Here is a 21,594-nt window from a genome sequence, read left to right on the forward strand (position 1 = left end):
TCATGATGGATTTTAACATGACAGTGTGGGAATGAAACCTTTGTTCATTGCATTCTGTTTTCTGGGCAGGAATTCATGTTCTAGAAATCCAGCATTGTTGTGGAGCACAGATTCTGGGAAGATGATGAATTAACTTTTCTATGGCAAAAATTAGAAACCATCAAGAAGCTTTTACTACTGAGGGACTAGGCAAGGGGTTGTGCTGTGCTGCTGAAAACGTGGATTAATTTCTCAAAGACGTTGCTGAGATTAGACCTTGGTCTTTAATGCCTTTTTATTAGGGAAGTTTCTATTTTGTGGAGGGCAGGATACAACATCCCCCCCTATAATAAGCCAGTGTGTGCTCTGTGAAATCAGGCAATGTCTGTCTCAAAAAAAAAAAAAAAAACAAACCAGAAACAAAAAAAACCCCAAACCTTTTTGCTGATTATGGATAGCTCATAATGTAGATTTCTTAAAAATTTCTTATCTATCTCTCATGACTTTACAGAAATATTATTAAGTATTGTCTTCATAAAAGGATGGGTTAGGAAGTCACCTAAACTGAACAGTGAGAGTATATGCTTAAAGAATTTTATATTAGTTTGTACAACTTATGGGGGTTATTAATCAAGGATTTAGATGTATGCATAAATGTCTGGTGTGTTCCAACAACAAGTCGTTGTTGAAATCCTTGAAGTGTGACTAAAGATATAAATTTCTACACACTGATATCTTTTTTGTGGAATGTACCAACAGTAGACCAAAATACTGGCTTATTTTCACTTTCTTTCCAGTTTACTTAGGTAGGAGAATGTTTGGTGAATCAAAATCTATTTTAAGACCATTTCTTTAAAAATAAGCAAAAAAAAATCCTAGCCAAACAAGAAAAATGTTTTTCAAGAAGTAGTTAAATAGAAGTAGCAGCAAAATCTATTTCTTCAAAGGAAGTCTATAGCAAAATCTTTTGAAGTTGGCTTAGAAAGCTGAAATAAACCCTAGAGTGTGCATGTTAGTAGTAGCAGTAGCACTGCATATGAAAGTAGCAGGGACCCATCCTGCCTGGGTTGGTAACAGCCTGCTTGTGAGTTTGACACTGAAGTGAATAACTGATTTTTAAGCTATAGATAAGCCTGATTGAGAATCATAAACTTCACTACTTTTCAGTCTTGGGGTTTCCTAGGCTCAGATTTTAACTTTGTATATGAACTTCCTGGCCATCTGCTATCATTTTAGATTAATAGATATTTAAATGTTTAACAAAAGTACTCCAAACATACATTTCCTCTAGTTTCAGTGCAAGTGCACACGGACTTAACTTTGCCTTAAGCACATGCCTGAGGGATCTGCTGAATTAGCAACTGCCTGAAAGCCTGGTTCTAAAGCCTGGGGGAAGTTCAAGTTTGGATCCAAAATAACTGGTGCACTTGCATTTCCAATGTAAAGATGGAGCATGCTGGACCCTGTGACTTGAAAGTCCTTGCAGTTAGCTAATGGCTGGTGTGACTTTGAGGGTAAGCTAGAGACTTCCCTTTTTATGTAGTGGCAACTTTGACCTGCAAATAACCAGGAATTCTAATTTTCCCCAATGTCCCTGCCTCCTTGATGCTTAACTGTCTGTAGTCCTCACCTTCTTACTTGGACAGCATTCAGATGTCTCCTTTAGAGGTTGCCACTAATGACTGCTTTGAGCCTCTCCTGAATCTTTCATTCAGTAAACTTCAAGTACAGGTGTGTGTTAATGGGTTTGCATCTTTAGGGCAGTAAGACTCTCCAGTTACCACAGCAGCCCAAGGTACCTAACACAAGAAACTGAAAGCGAGAGGATTTCCAGTTGGGAGGACATGATTTCAGTTCTCTGCTATAAACAGCTCCCCTTTCACCCCCTTCCAAGTCAGTTACCGTAGACTCCTAATGTGTACTATGTCTGCCTGTAAAAACAACTTGTTTAACTAAGTCTGTAATCACTCCTGGAGTGTGGGAAAACACAGCCACTAAACAGGTCTTTTTACTCTGTGACCTCTCCAATTCTCTAATTTTATGTTAAAAGTGATCATCAAATTTAGCCAATGAGATGAACTGAAAATGCAGTGATCCAAATTAACTTGAGAAGTCTTTGCTGAAAGACTTAAAATCAGAAGTTTAATGTGCCTGCAGAGCAAATCTCAGGTGAAGCTGTATGGCTATCATTAGGCTGTGCCGAATGCTTTGGAAATACTGATAGCGACTTAGCATAATGAAAGGAGAAAACTTCAGAGAAGATCTAGTGTGCAGTAGAAGATGCCATCAGGCACCAGTTCAGCTTCTGCCCAGGTAGACACTGAAGGTCACAGGTTTTTTAAGCTCTTCAAAGAAAGGGGTGCATTGCTAACCTTTCCCTCTTTCATGGACGTTGTTTGGGAAAGCTTGTAAGGCAATTCCATCCACACCATGGCTTAGATCTGTCCCCTTCTCAAGGGATCAGAGTGTATCAGCAGTGCATCACTCAAGACAGTTGGAGTCTTGGTCCTAACCTTGCTTGTCCAGATTTCTGCTACATGTGTGCACATAAAGTTGGATTTTTCTATTACAGTCAAAAAAAAGAAAACTTTAAGGGATACGTCTAAACGTGAACCAGAATTACTTAAATATTTTAGAACACTCTTCTGTCTTTGGAAGTTAGTTAGCAAACTTTGCTAGGAAACTTGGTTTTAATGAGGATAGAAATTGCATTTAAACAAGTACACTTTATAGGTTTTACAGTTATGCTTGGTTAGCAAATGATCTGAGGAAAAGACACCACCAGTCACCTACCTATGTTGCATTTTGGCTTTTGTGCTAAGCTGATCTAAGTGTGATTCTCTGCTGGAAGAGGTAGCCCTGGCCTTGCCATTTCCCACCCCATGCCTTTGCAGAGAACTAACCAAGATAAGAAACAATCCACTAAGAAAAAGATTGCTTCAATTTATTTACAATAACTCTTTTCCTGGTGTACTTTTCAGTTGACTCAACAGGGGTTAGCAAAGAAAGAGGTGGTGGGAATGTGCAGAAGAATAAGAGGATGGGATTTCCTTTCTGTTTATAGCTGGATTTTTAGTCCCTCTTTAAAGTGAACAATCTGTAGCACAGCCAGCTTGTATGCAACTGATCTTGCTGCTTCTGTGGGCTGGAAGAATAAACAAACCTTTTCAAAAAGTAAACAAAGGGCACAAATGGTGAGGAAGGGAAATAAATAGAATTTTAAAAAGAAACCCAAACCAAAAGTTTTTCTCTGGTGTAGTAACTTTGAAGTTCTTTTTGGCCTTCAGGAAGGGAAACGTGTTGCTTATAGGTTTGCACTGGGAATTCTGGGGGGACAGAACATTTTCAAATCCTTTAGCCTGCTTAAACCTTGTCAGGGAAGACATGCACATTTGTCTCCCTAATGTGTTTAATTCTTGAAGTGTTAACTCTGCTAGACCCTTAGCTAACTGTATGGGTGGCTGTTTATGTCCAGAAGACCCAGGACTTGGGAGAACACTTGAACTGTAGGTATGTGCAACTTTTGAACTCTGGATTTGTGTGTTGCCTTTTGCTACTTTCTAAGATGAATGAGAACACAAACATTAAGTGTCCTTTCATGCTCTTCAAATGAAATCTCTGGCCATATACCTAATGCTATCTGATTCTTTTTCATCACCTCAGCAATCTGTTTTTTTCCAAGTCCACAATTTTGATTTGAATGCTGGGAGGGTCATTTTTGACTGAGCTTCTACAGAGTAGAAGTAGGCTGATGTACTCTGAGTTTAGCAAGATTTTTTTTCACTCCCAGCTGTCTTCCTTCCCTGTGAATTACATATTAGGCTGTTAAGAAGAGATGAACTTTGCTCTGGAAATTTGTAACCCTTTATTCCAAGATGAGTGACTTCGGATGGGGGATTGAAGCAACCGCCTCCTCTAGTCGACAGAAGGCCAGGCAGCTGTAGCATTCAGTCACTAAAAAACAAAGAAATCCCAGTGTCCTGTTATGGCTGGTTGCCTTTGGTTCTCTTTCACGGAGCAGTTGGTACTGCTGTGTCAATCTGCTCGGCGCAGTCCAATCTTTCACTCCAGCAGGTCAGCTTCCCAACACTGCTGGAAACCATTAGGTGCCGTTAGCATGTAAACTAGTTTCTCTCTCCGAAGAGAAGAGGGAACAAGATACTACTCATTGTAGCTTTTAATCGGCTGTTGTTGGTGTAGCCCTGAAAGGTGGCTCTGTGGGCTGTGCTTCAGACCTGCTGCAGGAATACATACAGCTGCGGTGAGGAATAAAATAGGCAAGTGTGTGTGGGGAAGCCCAAGCATGTTTAACTTTTAAGTGAGGAATTATGAAGTGTAACTGAACAGCTTTTCCCTTAAAGATTAGATAGCATGGTTGTAGCTAGCCTCCCTAGAGATCTGGGAGGGAGGAGAAGCTGTGTCAGACAGATGGCTATAGTAATTGCGTTTCTTTTTCTTGGTAGAAAAGCTTTGGGAAGCAAAACTGTAAGGGCTAATTCTTCTGCAGTGAATCTGGTTTTGCATGTAAAAATTTGAACAGTCTCTGCTAGGAATTGAGTCTCTAACCATTTAAGAGGAGAACCAAGAGTAGATGAACTGACTTGTTTCATTTTTTCCCCCCTAGTATCACATGCCTATTCACATTGTCATTGTCCCAGCAAATTCAATTAGCTTACGTAATGAAGAGCTGTGTGGTATGTGTAAAGATTCAAATGGTAGGTTGCTTCTGCCCAAAAGGCTGAACACCACTTTGTGCAGGCTTGTGGCTTGCAGTACACAGACCAGGAAGCCTATGGAGCCTCCTGGTACAAAGTTGGTGGAAGACAGGAACAGATTAATGCTCACTAATGGTAGGCAAAATGTCATGGCTTTAAAACAAACCCAGGCCTGTGTCTTCTGATTTGCTTTTAAGAACTTTTTTCAAGCTTTTCTTTTAGTGAAAGATTACAAACTTCCTTCGGCAGCCCAGGTAACCATATGTTTCCAAGGACTGAGACTTCTATTGCAAACTCTGTGCTGTGATGGTGTTACAAATTCACCAATATTGGAGAGTAACTACCTTTTAAGCACTGTCCTGGAGGAAGGTACAAGAGGGCAAATGTGACCTTGTGTGCTGTTGGCTATAGCTGTTGATGTTTTGTAGCCATGTGATGTAACTTGTCATTTGGGGTCATGAGGCACCTTTCCTTGTTCCCTCAGACTTTCTCAGTCTCCTGCTAGTTTCTGCTGTTACAGTTTCTTTTCCATGCATTTCCGTGAGCTATTGCATATTCAAGTGAGTGAGTATTCCTAGTCATCAAATGTATTTTCTACCACCTTTCTCATAATCTGGATGTCCCCTGCTGAGTGTGGGTTTTACAGCAAATCCCATGTGGCTCACTGGAGAAAGTCTTGCCCAGGCAGGGGATTTGATGAGACCTAACTGGCACTCTGCGGTTCTTATTTCTATTACTTCATCTTATTCTTACACCACAAAATTCTCTTTGGTAGAAAAAAGATCTTTAGAAACCAAGCTATTTTTAGAGCAAGCTAATATAAAGCAGCTATGTGGGAGAGAGGGAGGGGGGAATTTCTGTTTTGCTCAAGACTGGTTGACATTAATGATGCTGTCATATTGGCAAACATCAAAAGCAAGCTATTGTACTGACAGGTTTGTTCCACTGGAGGGATGAGCAAGTCTGAAAGGCCTGAGATGGTGGCACACTTTGCAGTTCATTTTCCATTTCTGTCAAGCCTCCTGGTGATTGTCCCATCCATTGTAGAAACCATTGCTCCAGTTTTGCAAATGTTTGGTATAAGCTTGGTCCTGGTCACCCAAACCTGAGTACACCTATCTGTAGGACCACACAGTTGTCACAGTGTCTTTGCATCTTCTGGATGCTGAAATCAACAGTATTTTCTTCAATGGATGCTCCAAGGTTTCTCAGTTCTGGGAGTCCAAGCTCTGTTTTAGTTATTATTAATTAATAATTAAGATGAGAGCAAGAGGGCTTTGTAAGGTTCCTTGCCATTCCAAGCAAAGGCAAACTATCTTGGTTTTGACAGGATCATCTCTGGAGGTTAAGTCATGAGTCTGTAAGATGCTGATGCAAAGCTGTGTTGGGATGTAGTTTTCATTGTTGCAGCTCTGGTGCCTTGGAGTGGGGAGAAAATATGGTGGCTTTCCTACAAAAAGGCTGTATCTACCTTCTGATCTGTTGTGATGTCTACTGTAGATTTGTCACCTGAATCAAAACCTGAATATAAGTTTTCCCACTATGGTTTTTGAAACAAATTGCTCTTTTCCCTACCTGTAGCCCTCACCAGGTTGAGTCTCACTGGTCTCTTATATAGATATGCTGTACCTGACACAGGCTCAGATCTTGGACAACTCTTGGGCTTCATTCAGGTGATGAAAAAGGTGGTATAAAATACATCTGGTGACGATGAATCACACTCAAATAAGTGAGCATAGCTCACACACTGACATGCAGGGCTCTTGGGCTATAACTGTGTGGGTCAGTGCTCTGCAAACACCCAGCTTGGTTACTTGGAGCAGTATATCTCTGCTCAGAGTAAAAATAAACTAGTCTGTGTCCAAAGGTAAGCCTTAGCTCTGCTAACTCTGTGCAACAGTGTAAATACATGACCATAGCAGTAGATTGAAATTACAGTAAGTTCTATGAACACCACTGAAACCAAGGTCTTTAGCTGTGATTCATTAGTCTGATCTACAAGTTGCTCTTAGCCACCTGCAGTGTCAAGAATCAGAGAAGCTGATAGTGGGCTGCATAAACAGTATGAAAATGAAGGTTCCACATCAAAAACATCACTCATTCTAGTTTGACCTTTCCCTTTTTAGTTCAAAGGGAGACTTTATTTTTTTTTCCAATTGCTTGGAATAACTGCTGTGTTTTGTGCATCAGCCAAAAATCTATGAAACTTCTTTTCCATATTGTGTGTTACCATCTGTCTAGGACAGGGCAATGACACAAGCTCTTTGGTTACTTTGTCAAGGCATTAGTGAAGTGTTTGAAAATTAACAGAAGAGTTTTCAAGTGACATTGTGTCATTTAAAACTAGAATCCCTGGTTATGGCAAGGATCACTGTGGATGTCTGAAAGCAAGACAGAGATGGTACTTTGGGCAGCAGAAAAGCTAGTTTCTAACCTCTGTCTTTCTGGACAGTTTGTTTAAAACTGGGTGCACCAAAGTATTTCAGTGCCTGCATTATCTTGATGTTGGTGAAGATCTTGGTGCTTGAATAGGGCAACTCCATGCCTTTACCCTGATCTGTAGTCTGGCTGGACCCAGCTCCCTCCCTTTCACCTCCAGGCAGTTAGAGGTGAGCTGTGCAAAGCCAGGACTGGTGGCTGTTCCGTGGCTGTTCCGTGGCTGCTAAAGGCTTAATTACAATAGGTGCTATTGTAACATAAACCTTGATCCTGCCAGTTGAGCTGGCAGGTATTTCCCAGTAAATATTGCTGGTCTAAACTGGGGTCAAGAGAGGGGAAAACAATTGGGTGCACCTGTTACAGAAAGAGATCAGAGTAGCTCAATGTGAGATTTTAGTTGCTGGTGACTGCATAGATCATGCAAAAATTGTGGTAATTTCTCCCCAGCTGCTTGCTAAGTTATTTCTTAACTTTTCAGTGTTTACTTCAAAAGAGCAGGCTTTGTTTTCATGAGAAGAAAGCCTCACAGCCCATTATTTCCTCCTCTTACTATGTATTTGCTTGTAGCGGAAAAAGCATCAGCAAAGGAAACTGTTCTGGATTGGCTGGTTACACAAAGTCCTCAAGCAGAGACCAGGGAGTTCAGGGTGGAACATGGCACTCTGAAATAGACTTTACTGTTTCAAAAGCTGAAAAGCTGCTTTACGTGGGAGGCCAAATGCAGTGGCTTAATACAGAACACGAAGTAATAAGGAGCAGGCTGTCAGCTTGAGCAAACCTGTGATGCGCTCTGGCAAATCTACCAGAGCTGGTTTATGAGAAGCTCTCTCTGAAATCACAAGGTGATAAAGTAAGCTGAAGATGAGACTCGGTAAGTATCATAAACTTCTCTGTGACAGTCATATAACATCTGAGCTGACAGTCAAGCCAGGCTCTTTGAGTGTCACCTTTGTTTTGCTGGGTACTTAGAAGATGGAGAAATTGTCATTAAGGTTTTATTAACTCATTGAAGGTTTCTGTTTTCCCTTGCACAGATGAAATCATGCAGCAGGAGATACGGCCGCTGGTTGCAGTGGATATAATAGAGCAGCTCCACAGGCAATTTGCTATCTTGTCAGGTAAGAAGTTGCTGGTAATCACACTCGGGGATTCTCTTGGAAATGTATTAGAATCTGTCATGCTGGCTGTCACCCTTTGGCTCTGTACAGCAGTTGCAATAGTATTCTTATATTGCTAATGAAAAGTGCTGCTACAATCAGACATTCACAATGTATGGAACTGAATAAATGCCAACTTGCTGCGCTTGTTTTTCTTAAGGTGAGTTAATGGGGTGGGGGGAACAGATTTAGAGGGTAAGAAATTAAACAAATACATATCTCTGCACAGTGTCCAAGCTTCTTGTTTGTGGGAAAAGATTTTGGTCTATCAGGGAGCTATTCATGACCTTCCCCCTCTTCCTCATTTGCCTTTGTTTTAGAAATGATTCATTTGTAAAGTGCAAGGGTCTAATCTTTTAAAGATTTGATTACATATTCCTTTGTTTGCCTGAAGTTTGCAATCACACAAAGTGACGCAGTTCCTGCCCTGAATAAGTAGCTGATATTGAAATATTTGTCAAAACTATTAAATACACTTATTTTGGATACTGTAGAAGAGAAATCCTTATCTGGGTCCTAAAATGGCCTCTGCTATTGACTGTATGGCCTCTGGCAACTCCATTTTTTTTCTCTGTTTCTGCCTGTTCTGCAAACAAAGAACTTTGGCTTTCATTCTTCCTCATAGACACATAACGAAGTGTCATGAAATAGCACAAAATGCTGAGATGGTCATATTAAGGTACTCTTGGACAGCCTGTCCATCTCTGGCAGGGAGGAACTCTGAGTACACAGTGCAGAGGGTACATGGACCCAGCTCTGCAAGTGATCAACTCAGCAGGCCCAATCCTTGCTGCATCTTCACTTTAAGTATGCTCCAAGCTGCCACATGAAATCCAAATCTTAAGTTACTCAGAATTCTTCATGGGGCTCTGAGTATTAAAACTTGATTTTGGAGGTTTCTAGGTAGCATCTTGTGGCACTTTCATAAGCTCAGTAACTACTTGTTTTGCATTTGACAGAGGGTATTGACTGAGCAGAGGTGGAACCAGCTGCCTTATCTGCAGTAAAGCATCTCAGGGTCACATCTTAGAATTCCTAATAATCACAAACCTCCATACAGAATAGTATCAGCAACTGCGTAAGATTGCTCAAACCTTTTTGCATTCCACCATTGTGCTCAGTGCAGGGTAACTAGGAAATGCTTGTGTAGCATCTATCCTAAGACAACAATATTGCAGTATTCTTTCTTGGCTGTCCAGGGGTTTGCCTGCGTACCATGTGCTTACTATAGCTCTGCCATGCCAAACTGGAGAGGATAATGAGTAACTTGTTAGTATTGTTAAGTGCTCCACACCCAACTGCCAAGGATTTCAATGCACAGATGCCACAACAATGTCTCAGAAGCATTAGGTGGTCAGGGAAAGCTGGGCACCCCTTTCCCCTTGTGTTAGCTGCTTAACAGAAGAAATCATGACTGATGGGTAGGAGATGACTATCTTAATCTGGGGGCTGTTGTCAAGTTTGACACTTAAGGAACTGCTTCAGGAATGCTACTCAGATACCCAGTGCTAAACTGATTTTAAAATATTCTAAATACAAAGAAGAGAACAGGTAATCTAATCACTGTTCAACTCCTGGGTCTTGATTTTAACTTCAGTCAGATCACAACTAGGATGCTTGTCTGCTCTTTTTAAGCAAGAAAACATTTATCAGTTGGTCTCTCTGGAATGCTCTGCTTGCTTTTTTTTTTTCTGCTCACCAGGCATACAGAGCTGCTGAGACCAATATTTTTTCAAGGCCTTTGATTTAACTGGTACGAGTGCCTGAAAACACAGGCAGTGTAAAGAACATCATATATGTTCAGTGCCTCATGTGCAATGCCTATCCAGTAAAATGTGTAGAACTGCTTTTCTTAAACCTTATTGCCTTGCAGTATTTGAGATCATTAATAAAAATATGGCATGTAATGAGCAACTTGTGAAAAGTGGCGTACTAAACAGGAAGAAAACCCCATTTCCAGTTCCAGCTAGAACATTAAACACAGCACGGGAATGTCAAGGCTAAGTATAAAAAAGCATTTTCATATTTCTTTATGGACTCATAATTTTGGCAGTCCTGGTATTTCCACCTGCTATTTTAGCAAATTCAACTCTTCACATTTGATCAAATTCTTTTATTTTTTGGGAGTGATGAGAAAGATGTTTAAATAAGACTTATTTAAACCTAAGGTGCTTAAAAACTTTGGAAATAACTCTATAGAAAGCAGGGCTGAGGAGCTTGCTTGTTAGGGATCAGCAAATAACTGGTACAGCAGCATATAAGTACTAATAACAAATATCAAAAGTGAGTAAAAAGATGTCTTTCATGACCCCGTCTACATAAAATTCTTCAAATAGGATTTGTTATTTAAGGCTTATCTAAAATCTCCTAGGTACAGTCCAGGAATAATATCCTAGTAAGAAACAGGGCAGTATAGTTCATAGTTTCTAAGTTGATTCTGGTCTGAAGTTTACAGCTAAATTTGGGAACCTGTGTGCCTCTACTCCAAAATCCCCTATGGCAGCCTGGGAAGAAGATCAGGAATATAAAAGCGTCTGCTCAGAGGTTCCTTTAGCCCAGTATATTATTCTTTTAGCGACCACTGGTGGGTCATAGGTAAAATATAACAAGAGTCTTCCTTACTGTCCCTTTATTGCCTCCTGCAAACTGAGGTTTAGGTACAAGCCAGAAATGACTATACTTCTCAAAAATTCATTTCTCTAAGCGTAACTTTTTCTTCTAGCAAAAGATTGGGGTTTTTAATCCAATGAAAGGAGATCTGGGCACTCTTCTGCCTCATTTCACTTATGAGGTCACTTATGTGTGAATTACTTCAATTAGATTTTGATTATTTTTTTTCCTAGGCAGCTCTGCAGCTTTTCCTTAAAGCATGCTGCTTTTCATTAGGCACAAGCAACCACGAATATTTTGGTGCTTCAGTGCTTGCCTACATGGAGACTGAAAACCTCCTGACACTTTACCCTGTTCCCTGGTTTTCCATGCTGATGCATTCCAGCTCCGTAGCTGCTGTCTGAGGAAAAACCCCTCTGCTCTTTGGTCCTGTCACGGTCGGCAGTAAAAGACACTCACAACTTGTAGTGTGTTTTGGGCATATAATATGTTTTTTCTGAACAACTTCATAAAAAATTATATGCTGATTTATACTAGCTGGGGATATTTCTTTCACTCTGTAGGCTGCAGCCACCTCTTCCACACATGCACGTGCAGAGCTCAGAGGACGTTAGCGGCGACTCTTCTGTGCTACTCCACGGCCTCCAGCTTTATCGAGCTCTCCTGCTCAGTCCCATGGACCCCAAATCCATTTGTCCAGTGATAATGAAAGTAACTGGTTGACGTTGCGGAGTTTGTTATAAATATTTACTTGGTTAATGTCAGCTTTTTAGCAACAGCTGGCTGCTGAGGCAGATGTAGTAAACCCACAATATTCCCTTGCAGTAAAGCAGAAAGAGTAGAATGATTGAAGTCAAAGGCTCTTTGTTTGCTCTGGACATGACTCATTAAAACACTCTACTATTGCTGTGTACAAACTTCTTGGAGGATCTGACTGTCTTGCAGTCTGAGCAGGTGGTAGGAATTATGTAACAGGCCTAATGAGTTTGGTGTTTGATTGTGTCAGGCTTGAGTTGTAATGAATGTATTGGATACTGTCAGCCTCCTGTTTGTCCTGGCGCTCTAGGTGCCAGACTAACCAAGACTGTACTGTCTGTGCCAAGAACAGGGAAACTCTCCAAAGCCTTTCCTGATCTGCTGTGGTCATGGAAAAGGCTGCGGTGTAACATGACAATGTCCTTAATCATGTAGTTCTACTTTGGTCATCTCTTTTTCCGTGTGCTGATCTAGCCCTGCTTAGCTTGTGAGATCTGGTGGGAGTACTGGTTCTTGTGGTTAAATTCTAGTTCTGAAACCACTACTGCCTCTCTCCTTTCACTGAAAACTGAACTCCCAATTATGGGACTACAGCTGTGACAACATAGGAGTGCACAGCTATGTTTGTGTTTCCTGTAGCTCTAAAGAGAACTAGATCACAAAGTTGGGTAGGACTGAAAATCTGGCTATTTCTCCACACACCAGTTCTTACTGCAGAATGGAGAAGCACTGGTAAAATACTGTTTCTGTCCTAACCTGCTGTACCAATCTGCTCTTGGAACTACCGCTACCCCTTCCCTTTTATCTTCAGCTTCACAACCTGTTCTTATCTGTATTCTCTCAAAGAGCCCAATCTGCCATTTGCAGCAATAATGGATCCTGTTACTGAATCACAAATTTATTAGACAAACTGTCATGAAGTGTATTAGCAGAATTAATTTTCTTTGTGTTCTGCTCTTAAGTCAATGGAGTTCAGTGGATGGGAGACTGTATCTGAAAATGGTAACTGACTCTGAAGCCAGTTTATTTAATTTCCAAAGCCTGGAGGGTATTTGGCCATCTGCTTCCTGTTTAAACTGAGCCTTTTGGAAAACCTGGCCTGACCTTGCTGAAAGGACAGTATGGAGTTTGTGTAAAAACCTAGACCCAGGAAGCATGATTTAACTTCAATGAGAAATTCAACATTCACAACCCTTAATCAACATGCAAAAGCAAAATGAGAGAGCATGGAAAAAGCAAAACCTGACCAAGGCAGTGAAACTTCAGCTGTCTGACCCAGGAGATGAATTGTGCTCTGGTGTGCCATGACTAAGGGAGCTCTGCACATGTGGGCAGACCCAGGCGGTTAGTCTGCACGTGCCAGCAAAATTTGAAAGAAAACTTTCCAATATTAACTGATGAGTTGGTGTCTGGCAGGCTGGGGAGGTGTGCACTGTAAACTTGCAGACAAACTTTTGGAACTTCTGCCCGTACTCTGGTTTGGTTTTTTGGGTTGGTTTTTTCCAAGGGATTCAGCCTATTTGGTAATATCCAATTAGATATTACTTTACAAATCTAGCTATTGGTCTTACTGGAAGAGCTGCTGGCTATGGAATAGGACTTCAGTGTAGCTCCTGATTGTCTAAACCACAGATATTTTTGGTCCCTGGACAGGAGGTCATAGGTGGGCTAGAACTGGGGAGTGGGAGATTTCCTAGGATCCCCATTGTGTCCAGGAATCTTGGTCTTACTACTCTTACATCAGTCACAGCAACATGCAACTCCAGCTGTGAGAGCTCTCAGAATTCAGCACTCACACCTCATTTGTCAATCACACCCTTTACACTGCAAAGCAAAACTAAATTTTCTCTGCTGCCATGTCCCATTCTCCCCCATGCATATTCCTCCCCAAAATCCTTCAGCTGTTTTGTTGCCATAGCTGAATTCTGGCCCCATCTTCACTGCAACAGCTAGCCAGGCTGTGCTGGCAGCTGGAAAATCTACCTAACAGGAGCAACTATGAATGCTGCTTTGTGTCCTGGGACTGGGGGAATTGGCACACACGTGAGTGAGTGGTGGTCCTGTTACCATCCCCTGTACTACCCTGAGACAGCTTGTCTGCCATCTCTCCTAATTTTCTTTCCCTTCCACATTCATGCTGTAACTTCTGTCCTGTCACTCAGGTTCTTCCTGTCCCTTTGCCTTCAGGCCACAAGAGAGGAGGAAAAGCTCAGCAGGAAGCTGGGGTGGAAAATAAGGAAAGTGCCCAGGAAGAGGAGGAAAGGGATACCATCATTCTGAGTGACAAACCAGGCAGGAGGTCAAGCTGACTGTGATCTTTTCCTATTATGTCTTTTTCCAGCCTTGTCCTCTTCCAACTCCTGCTGATACTGTCTGTCTCATTTGTCCTTCAAGTTGTTGAGTTTGCCACACCTCTGTGTGTCACCCTGAATGCAAACGATTTAACTGCTTGCTGATAATCTACCTCTGATCATGCATCAAGATCTTTAATCAGAATGCCCTTCCCCAAGCAGCAGTGAGTCCACACCTTTGACACAGTGAGTTTTTGTTGGATGCAAGGCAGGTTGCTCTCTGCAGAGATGGAAAGGAGACGGACCTCTTGATGGAGCTGTTTCAGGGTGGCAGCATGGGTTATGTTTGTGGGTGCTATCTGGGAGGGGAGGTCAGGTCTGCATCAGGAGATGGTAGACAAAATCTGGTTGAGTTGCCTCTGCAGGCAAAACTCTGGGGCTAGCTGTGACAGAGCAGCCTGGGGTCTGAGCAGCAGTGACCCCCAGGAGACTGCCAGAGATGGCCTGGCTCCCCTGAGGCAGGTCAGGAGTGAGCCCCATGTTAGTTCAGCCAGAGGATAGCCCTCAGCCTCCCCTCCTGCCAGCTCAACCTCCAATGCTTGTGGCTGCTGCTTGCGACCACCACTGCAACCAGCCGTTCTTTCCCTGGCTTGGCACCAGCATTTGGAGCTGCCAGAAGGTGTTGGAGGTGGCTGGGTGGCTTGAAGCACACTGCAGAGTGGCATCTAATGGTGCCTGGAGGAGCTGCAAGTCAGCGAGACAAAAGGCTGTGCATTGCATGAAGACAGCTGCCAGGCGTAGCTGCTCCTGGTAGCTATTTTTCAGTGTCTGTTTCTCATCCTTACTGCACTCAACTCAAGTCATTGCTTGCTTCTCCCATGGGGCTCTTCAGCTCATCTGGTGCCTTACATTGCTCTGGCTCTTCCTCAAGCTCCTTTGCTCCTGGCAGTCCTTGGGCCCCCTTATCTGGCTGCACAGACACTGCTGACTGCAGCAGATGTGCCTCAGCTAGCTGTAATGTCACCCTCTCAGCTTTGTGCTCTGTTCATGTGGCTCACTATGGTCAGCACTTCTCTTCTGTCTTCCTCTTCCTGCTCTCACTTTCTACTTAATGACTTATTTTTTTCTTGAACTATTTTTTTTCTTTTGGCCATGGAGCTGCTGGAGCTTGTTCTGTCCCTGTCCACCTTATGATGGATTGTAAAATTTTCTGTTTAGCAATTACTTTTTTACAAGTGATGCCGAGGAGCGTGGGGGCTATGCACAGTCTCAGCAAGTCCAAGGATGGTAGACCGTGCATCCTTGGGGCCAAATTCCATGCACTTAGTCCTTATGGCTGTGGAACTGACTGAAGAATGTCCCTGTTGGCTTTACTTTGTGCTCTCTGCCCTTCTAAGGCATCGAATAGCCAGTTAAAGTATTTCAAGGGCTGGAAGGAATCTAGTGGCAACTCCCTAGCAAGGTTGATGGCCCAGAAAAAAGGGCTGCAGCTTGTCAATTCACATTCTGCAGAAATTTGCATACTGCAGCAAATCTTGGTTTAGTGTCAGGGGGAAAAAAAGCCAGCATTAACATTTAGATGTATGGGACTGCCCTCTCATCCAGAGGAGAGAGTTTTCCAGACACCCTTGGTATATAAGGATCTTCCCTTATATCCCTTAACATCCACTCTTGTTACCTTGCTAGATATATGGATAAACAGATATGGATTGTTTTACCTTGTAACCCAACTACTGCTCAAGGTTCAGATATGGGCAGGAACAACCCATTGCTAACATTTGTGTTATTATTTGTTGCTCAATGCTTCAGACATTCCTGCTTTCTCCTTGTTGTAATACTTAACAATTTCTGATCACAAAACTCCCTCAAACTTCACTGTAATTTCACTGTATGGCAGAAACTGGGGTTTTCCTTGTTTATTTCCTTGTCTCAAATATAGCTGTATTCAAGAACCTTCTGAGTGTTCTTCTGTTTTGGTTGCAGCAGTAAGTGCTACCTTTACCTTGGAGAATGAGATGGAGCCCCAGAGCTGTTAAGGGTGTGTGGCCTGTCAGAGGCAATGAGCTCCTTGCTCCTAGTTGAATGCTTAGTCTGAGGCTGCTTGTAAGCATCCTTCTAGACTTGTTGTCAGTGGTGAAGGGAAGAAGGTAGTGTTCAGGCTGCTTATATTCATTCCTTGGATGGCTTTTTATAGGAGAAGATCCTGAGACAAAAATAGACACCCACACACATACAGTGCGTCATCAGCCTGCCTCATCTAGCTCAGGGAAAAGAGGCCAGAGGAAGAAGAGCATATATATGAATGTGGATGCAAGAGAAAGGATAAAGGGGACATGGAGAGACCCTGGTCAGCAGGAGCTTTAGAAATGCCATGTGAAACTTGTGGTTTAAACCAATCTTGAGTATAAGTGCAGGTAAACTATTGGGTGTTGAAGGAGAAGATCCAGGGGAATCTTTTTCTTATCCTCCAGGGGCAAATATTGCTGCTTTAAACCAAAATATTCCATGTGAATGTGTACCAGGTACCATCTATGAAATACCTAGGCATGCATTGAACTCTGCAAGGAGAGACAGAGCAGACAAGCCTCGTTTCACTTTCCTGGCCATTACTGTTTGTGTCCAGAAGATGTCAGCAGGAATCTGTAACAAACCATCCTCACAGGGTACCTGCTGGATGGAGTTCCTGGTCTCTGGAGTGCAGCAAACACTTTTGTGGGGAAAGTCTGACTGAAGTTGCATGACAGCATATTCTGTGTCACTGCTGACTGCAGCTAGAGTGCCGTGAGATCAAGCTGCCATGCATCAGCGTTTGGCCTTATCCTGAGGTCAAATGTGGAGGCCGTGGCTCTGCTTAGCATTTGAAATCCAACTCAGTGCAGTGTGAATGATAGTGTGCTGCCTTTGCTTTTGGCTGGAAGCCTTCTGAATCTCTGTAGGTGTGGTTTCTCCTTAGCAGTGTGAGTTTAGTGGATAATCTAACATGACTGAGTTATTTTCAGATGTAATTAAAGCAATAATCAACCTTCAGAAAGGAAAATAGGGGCTAAAAAATAGCGTCCTGACAAAGCCACCTAGTCACCATATGTCAAGAAAGAAAAGGGTTTCCTTGTTCAAACATTCCTATTTTCTAGAGTTCTCTTATTTTATGCAAACACTGTGTTCCTCAGCATCCCAGCTCTCTGTCGCTGGATGGCACAGAAGGGACCTTAAATAATTCAGCTGAGGAGGGCTGGGCAGAAGCAGGATCAGGACTAGCTAGGGACTGACCACTACACAGAAATAGCTAGGAATTACTGGAACACCTCTTTGCAATGACTACCAAAACAGGAGCAGGAGCAACTGGTTTGTGGCATCAGCTGTGGTTATCAGCAGGGAAAAGCAATGGTCTGTAGGAGCAGCCTGGAAACAGGGTTCACTTGTGGGGATTTAGAGGGTAATTTTGAGGAATTAGGACTCACACTTTTTCCCCTGAGTCTCTGTTTCTTCCTATTCTCCTAATGGGATAGTTTATTGGATATTTTCTTTGAAGGTGACTTTCTGTCTCCCTCTCACAGCTTCCCCCCCTGCTGTAGGGGAACCTAGAGCATGGCTGTTCCTTGGACAAAAATCTTCTGTGGGTGATAAATGACTAGAAAAACTGTGTGCTGCAGGACTAGGCTCAGTATTGGGTTTGTAGAGAATTCCTCAGCCTGGTGCAAAAAATAGGCTTATGTATAGAGATTGCAGAGGAAGGAGAAAGACTCAGGGAAAAGCATGTCCTTAACACCCTAAGCAGCACTAAGCAATAAGGTATCTGTAACAAAAGCTTTGTTTCATCATATTCCTTCATGTGCTACTGCCTCATTAGTCTGCTCTTGGCTCTGAGTCCAGGTTGGTGAGAAAAATCCTGTTAACTTGTGTGGTTTGAGTGATGCCCAGATTTAGTAGCAGAACCAAGTTAGGATTGGTCCTGCAAGTAAACAGGGTTTGTGCTGTGTATTACAACATCTAGAGCAGAGCCTTGTGTCAGGAGAACAGTAACGACTGCTGGGTTATAAGGGACTCTGCTCCGTGCTTCCCATAGCTCTACCGGAGTTTGAATGCCGCTGTTTTGATCAGCGAGTCCCTCAGATAGGGACTCTCCTTGACCTTGCTGCTTATGACCTTCCTGTCCAATTTAATGGAGATTTGAGGCAAATAAACAAGCCAAGAGCAAAACTCATTGATTAAATACTCTATGTACTTTGAGCATTTTTTTGTTGAGGAAAGACCTAAGACTGGATTGGTCCTAGGCTTGTGTCTTGGGTTATGTGTATACATTCAAAGCTTGTATGGTCTATTATTTCATTTCCTTTAATGCCTAGAATGAGTCAGCGTGCTGCACCTATACATAGGAAATGTAGTAATATCCCATTATTTGGAAATGGGAAACAAAGAACCAAAGAAAATGCTTGATCAGAGTTATGCAGAATAAACAGAGGCTAGAATCTCAGCTGGAATGAATTGATGTAATGAAACTACAGTGAGTCATAATATCAAATGGGAAGCTGATTGCATGCATACTGGATCTGTGTGCTTTTCTGTGAGGGATGTGCTGGTGTTTCCCATTTCAGGACTGACCAGTCTGTCTGAAGGTGTAAAATCATCCTCTAATCTTTATAACCTCTCTTTTGCAGGAGGAAGAGGGAAGGATGGGGCACCCATTATTACCTTTCCAGAATTTGCAGGATTCAGTGACATACCTGATGAAGATTTTCTGAATGTGGTCACGTATCTAACCAGCATTCCCAGGTGAGGCTTAGCACAAGTGTCTGTTGATATATTAGAACACTTTGCTTCCTCAGTGGCTCACAGCTTTTAGCGGTGCTACCAGGATGTACCAATGACTCAGAATAAAACTTTCCTACATATAGGACACTCTAGGAACCACTTCCATCATTCGCATGGGAAAGAAAGCTTCACTGAGGACAGGTTTGCTGTTAAGGGCTTGAACTGGATGGGAGGGGGTGTAGATCTGAAGAGCAGCAGTAAAGATAGCAGATCAAAAGGGAGCTAGGAGGGGCTGTTTGTGAAAACTCTCAGGGGTGCTGCATGTAACAAGGAAAAGGTTGCACCTAGCTGTCAAACTTATATAAGTCCTATTACTGTTTATTCTCAGAGTGCATCTTTCTGTGTAAGCTTTCTCTTTTCTGCAAAAGCAAGCTAGGTGCCCTGTTGACAGGATTCTGGCAAGCACCATGTGCTTTCTGATGCTTCATTTTTATTGGGAGATTGCTCCACAGCTAGGATGTTTTCCTTGGTGTTTGCCTGTAGCCGTACAAGGATAGTGAAACAAACTTACTTCCACTGCTCTGAGGAAATGTGCTAAGGCATAGCTGCTGAATTACTTTTTGTTTATCCAGAAAGAGAACTTTATATTTTTTCAGTCCTGGATCCTGTCTCTGGACCGTGGCTGTTTGTGCTAGTTAGAAGTACAGCAGGGATTTATTATTTCCTGTGGTCTTGCGTACAAAGGTGCTTAGAAGATGATGAGGGGAAAACGTGCCTCCTTCAAGTCTGAGTAAGAAGTTTTCCAGCTCCTCCTACATGTATTCCCCATACCCAGTTGCCAAAGCAAGCTTAGAGAAACCACACACTGTGAACTTAACAGCTTCATTGTTTCGCTCTGCTCTGTAGGGCTTTTGTTCTGCCAGGAGAAACTCTGTCTTATGTATTTCTTCACTAGCTTCAGGGCTGGGAGGATGACCAGCTTCAGGGTTAATAAAACAGCAATAGTAGCTGAGAAACACAAAACTAGTTTGCCAGTTCTTTGTATTTTGTATGCTGGCAGTCGAGTCCCAGTAATGTTGTCACATGTTGGGGAACTAGCACTTTACATTGTCAACATGATAGCCAGAAATGCTTTATGATTCGTCAGCCTGTGTGAAAGCTGAAAGTACACATGAATTGAAAAGAGATTAGCCAAATTCATGAAGGATAGCTCCATCAGTGGCAGCTGAACACAATGTCTCAGATACATACTCTGGCTGAAGAAATCTGTATATTCCTTAATACTGGGATTTGGGAGAATATACCAAGAGAAAGAATGTACTTCTTGCTTTCCTTCTGCTTTTGCCTGAGTATCCACTACCAATCAACATTGGAAACAGCATATTGGGCTAGGTGGACCTTTGCTTTGATTCAGTTTATCAGTTTGGTGTTTTCCAAGAAATCCCAGAGCAATGCACAAAGAATGATGAATTAAGTTTCAAAACTTCATAGGTCAGGAGAGCTGCAATATGCCTATTTTAGAGATGATGAGGTATGTGCAAGTAGTATCTTACACTAAAGACAGGCTCACCAAAACTTGTTTTGAGTATATGACTATTCAGTTTAACTGACCTGTTCAAGGTCAGTGACAGGCTGGGATCTGGCCTCACATTTCCTGCATACCAGCACATTGGTTTGACTCTTAGGTTCAATCATAGATCACACTGTAGGGATGTGAGTTTTCCAGGAAGTTTGCTAGTCTGTTGCAGTGCTTTTAGAAAGATTAAGCACTATTTGAAACTTGTCACCTTTTATGTAGATGGTGTGGGACAAAGGTATTCATTTAGAAGAGGAAGAACCTGAGCAACAAGCTTTAGTTGTGTGATTTATGACATATAATTATATGAAGTACACTCTTAGTGTGGCATAAGTAGTGGACCAGTTTGGGTGCAGCAGAGCCTTGTTAATTTGCAGTTGGCTGGTCTGTGCACAGAGACTGTCTGTCATACAGCTCAGCAAGCAATAAAGGGAGTGGATTGTTACTTTCATCAGCACTACAGTACTGTGTACTACTGTGTGTATTAAACAGCATCCCTGTACATGTTATTTCACTGCTGCTAGCTCACCTTTTAATTCTCAAGGAAGATGTTCAGGTATCAAAGTGACTAAGAGAATAGTCTCTCTTGTGGAGTTATGGCCATGAATCAGGAAAGATGAAATATAGTTTGAAAAGCAGTTCACCCTGTTTATGGTAGAAAATACTTCCTTGTTCATAGCTTGGTGTTGTGGTGTAGCCTCATCTGGCTGTGAAGCCCCATGCAGCCACTTGCTCACTCCCTCCACCCCCAGTGGGATGGGGGAGTGAATTGGAAGAGTGAAAGAGAAAACTTGTGGGTTGAGATAAAGACAGTTTAATAAGTAAAGTAAAAGCTGTGCACACAAGCAAAGTGAAACAAGGAATTAATTCCCCACTTCCCATCGGCAGGCAGGTGTTCAGCCATCCCCAGGACAGCAGGGGTCCATCATATGTAACAGTTACTTAGGAAGACAAATGCCATCACTCCAAATGTCCCTCCCCTTCCTTCCTCTTCCCCCAGCCCCTTATATGCTAAGCATGATGTCATATGGTATGGAATATCCCTTTGGTCAGCTATCCCAGCTGTGTCCCCTCCCAACTCCTCGTGCACCCCCAGCCTGCTTCTGGTGGGGTAAGAAGCAAAAAAGGCCTCGATTCTGAGTAAGCACTGCTCAGCAGTAACGAAAACATATGTTATCAACACTGTTTCTAGCACAAATCCAAAACGGAGCCCTGTACCAGCTACTATGAAGAAAATTAACTCTAGCCCAGCCAAAACCAGCACACTTCGTGAACCAAAGAAATCAGCATCATTTCTCAGGCAAATGTAGAGTGAATATCTG

At 42.4% G+C, this 21,594-nt stretch overlaps 1 protein-coding gene across 14 annotated transcripts in view; it reads left to right on the forward strand.

Moving 5' to 3' along the window:
* The window catches only part of MCF2L2 (MCF.2 cell line derived transforming sequence-like 2), a 178,992-nt gene that overhangs the window by 31,938 nt on the left and 125,460 nt on the right, over positions 1-21,594 (forward strand). For 12 of the 14 annotated variants that reach the window (XR_008578250.1, XM_054835054.1, XM_054835048.1 and 9 more), the window contains exons 3-4: positions 8,168-8,251; positions 18,603-18,717. Coding sequence is in view for 13 of the 14 variants with exons in the window: in XM_054835054.1 (XP_054691029.1) it covers positions 8,168-8,251; positions 18,603-18,717 (199 nt within the window). In the remaining variant the exon portion in view is untranslated. Of the gene's footprint in view, positions 1-7,760; positions 8,005-8,167; positions 8,252-18,602; positions 18,718-21,594 lie in introns of those variants that run through there. The other 2 variants (XM_054835051.1, XM_054835050.1) reach the window with 2 other exon arrangements.

The sequence above is a fragment of the Grus americana genome, chromosome 9 (genome assembly GCF_028858705.1).
Source record: "Grus americana isolate bGruAme1 chromosome 9, bGruAme1.mat, whole genome shotgun sequence".
In the NCBI taxonomy this organism is placed as follows: Eukaryota; Metazoa; Chordata; class Aves; order Gruiformes; family Gruidae; genus Grus; species Grus americana.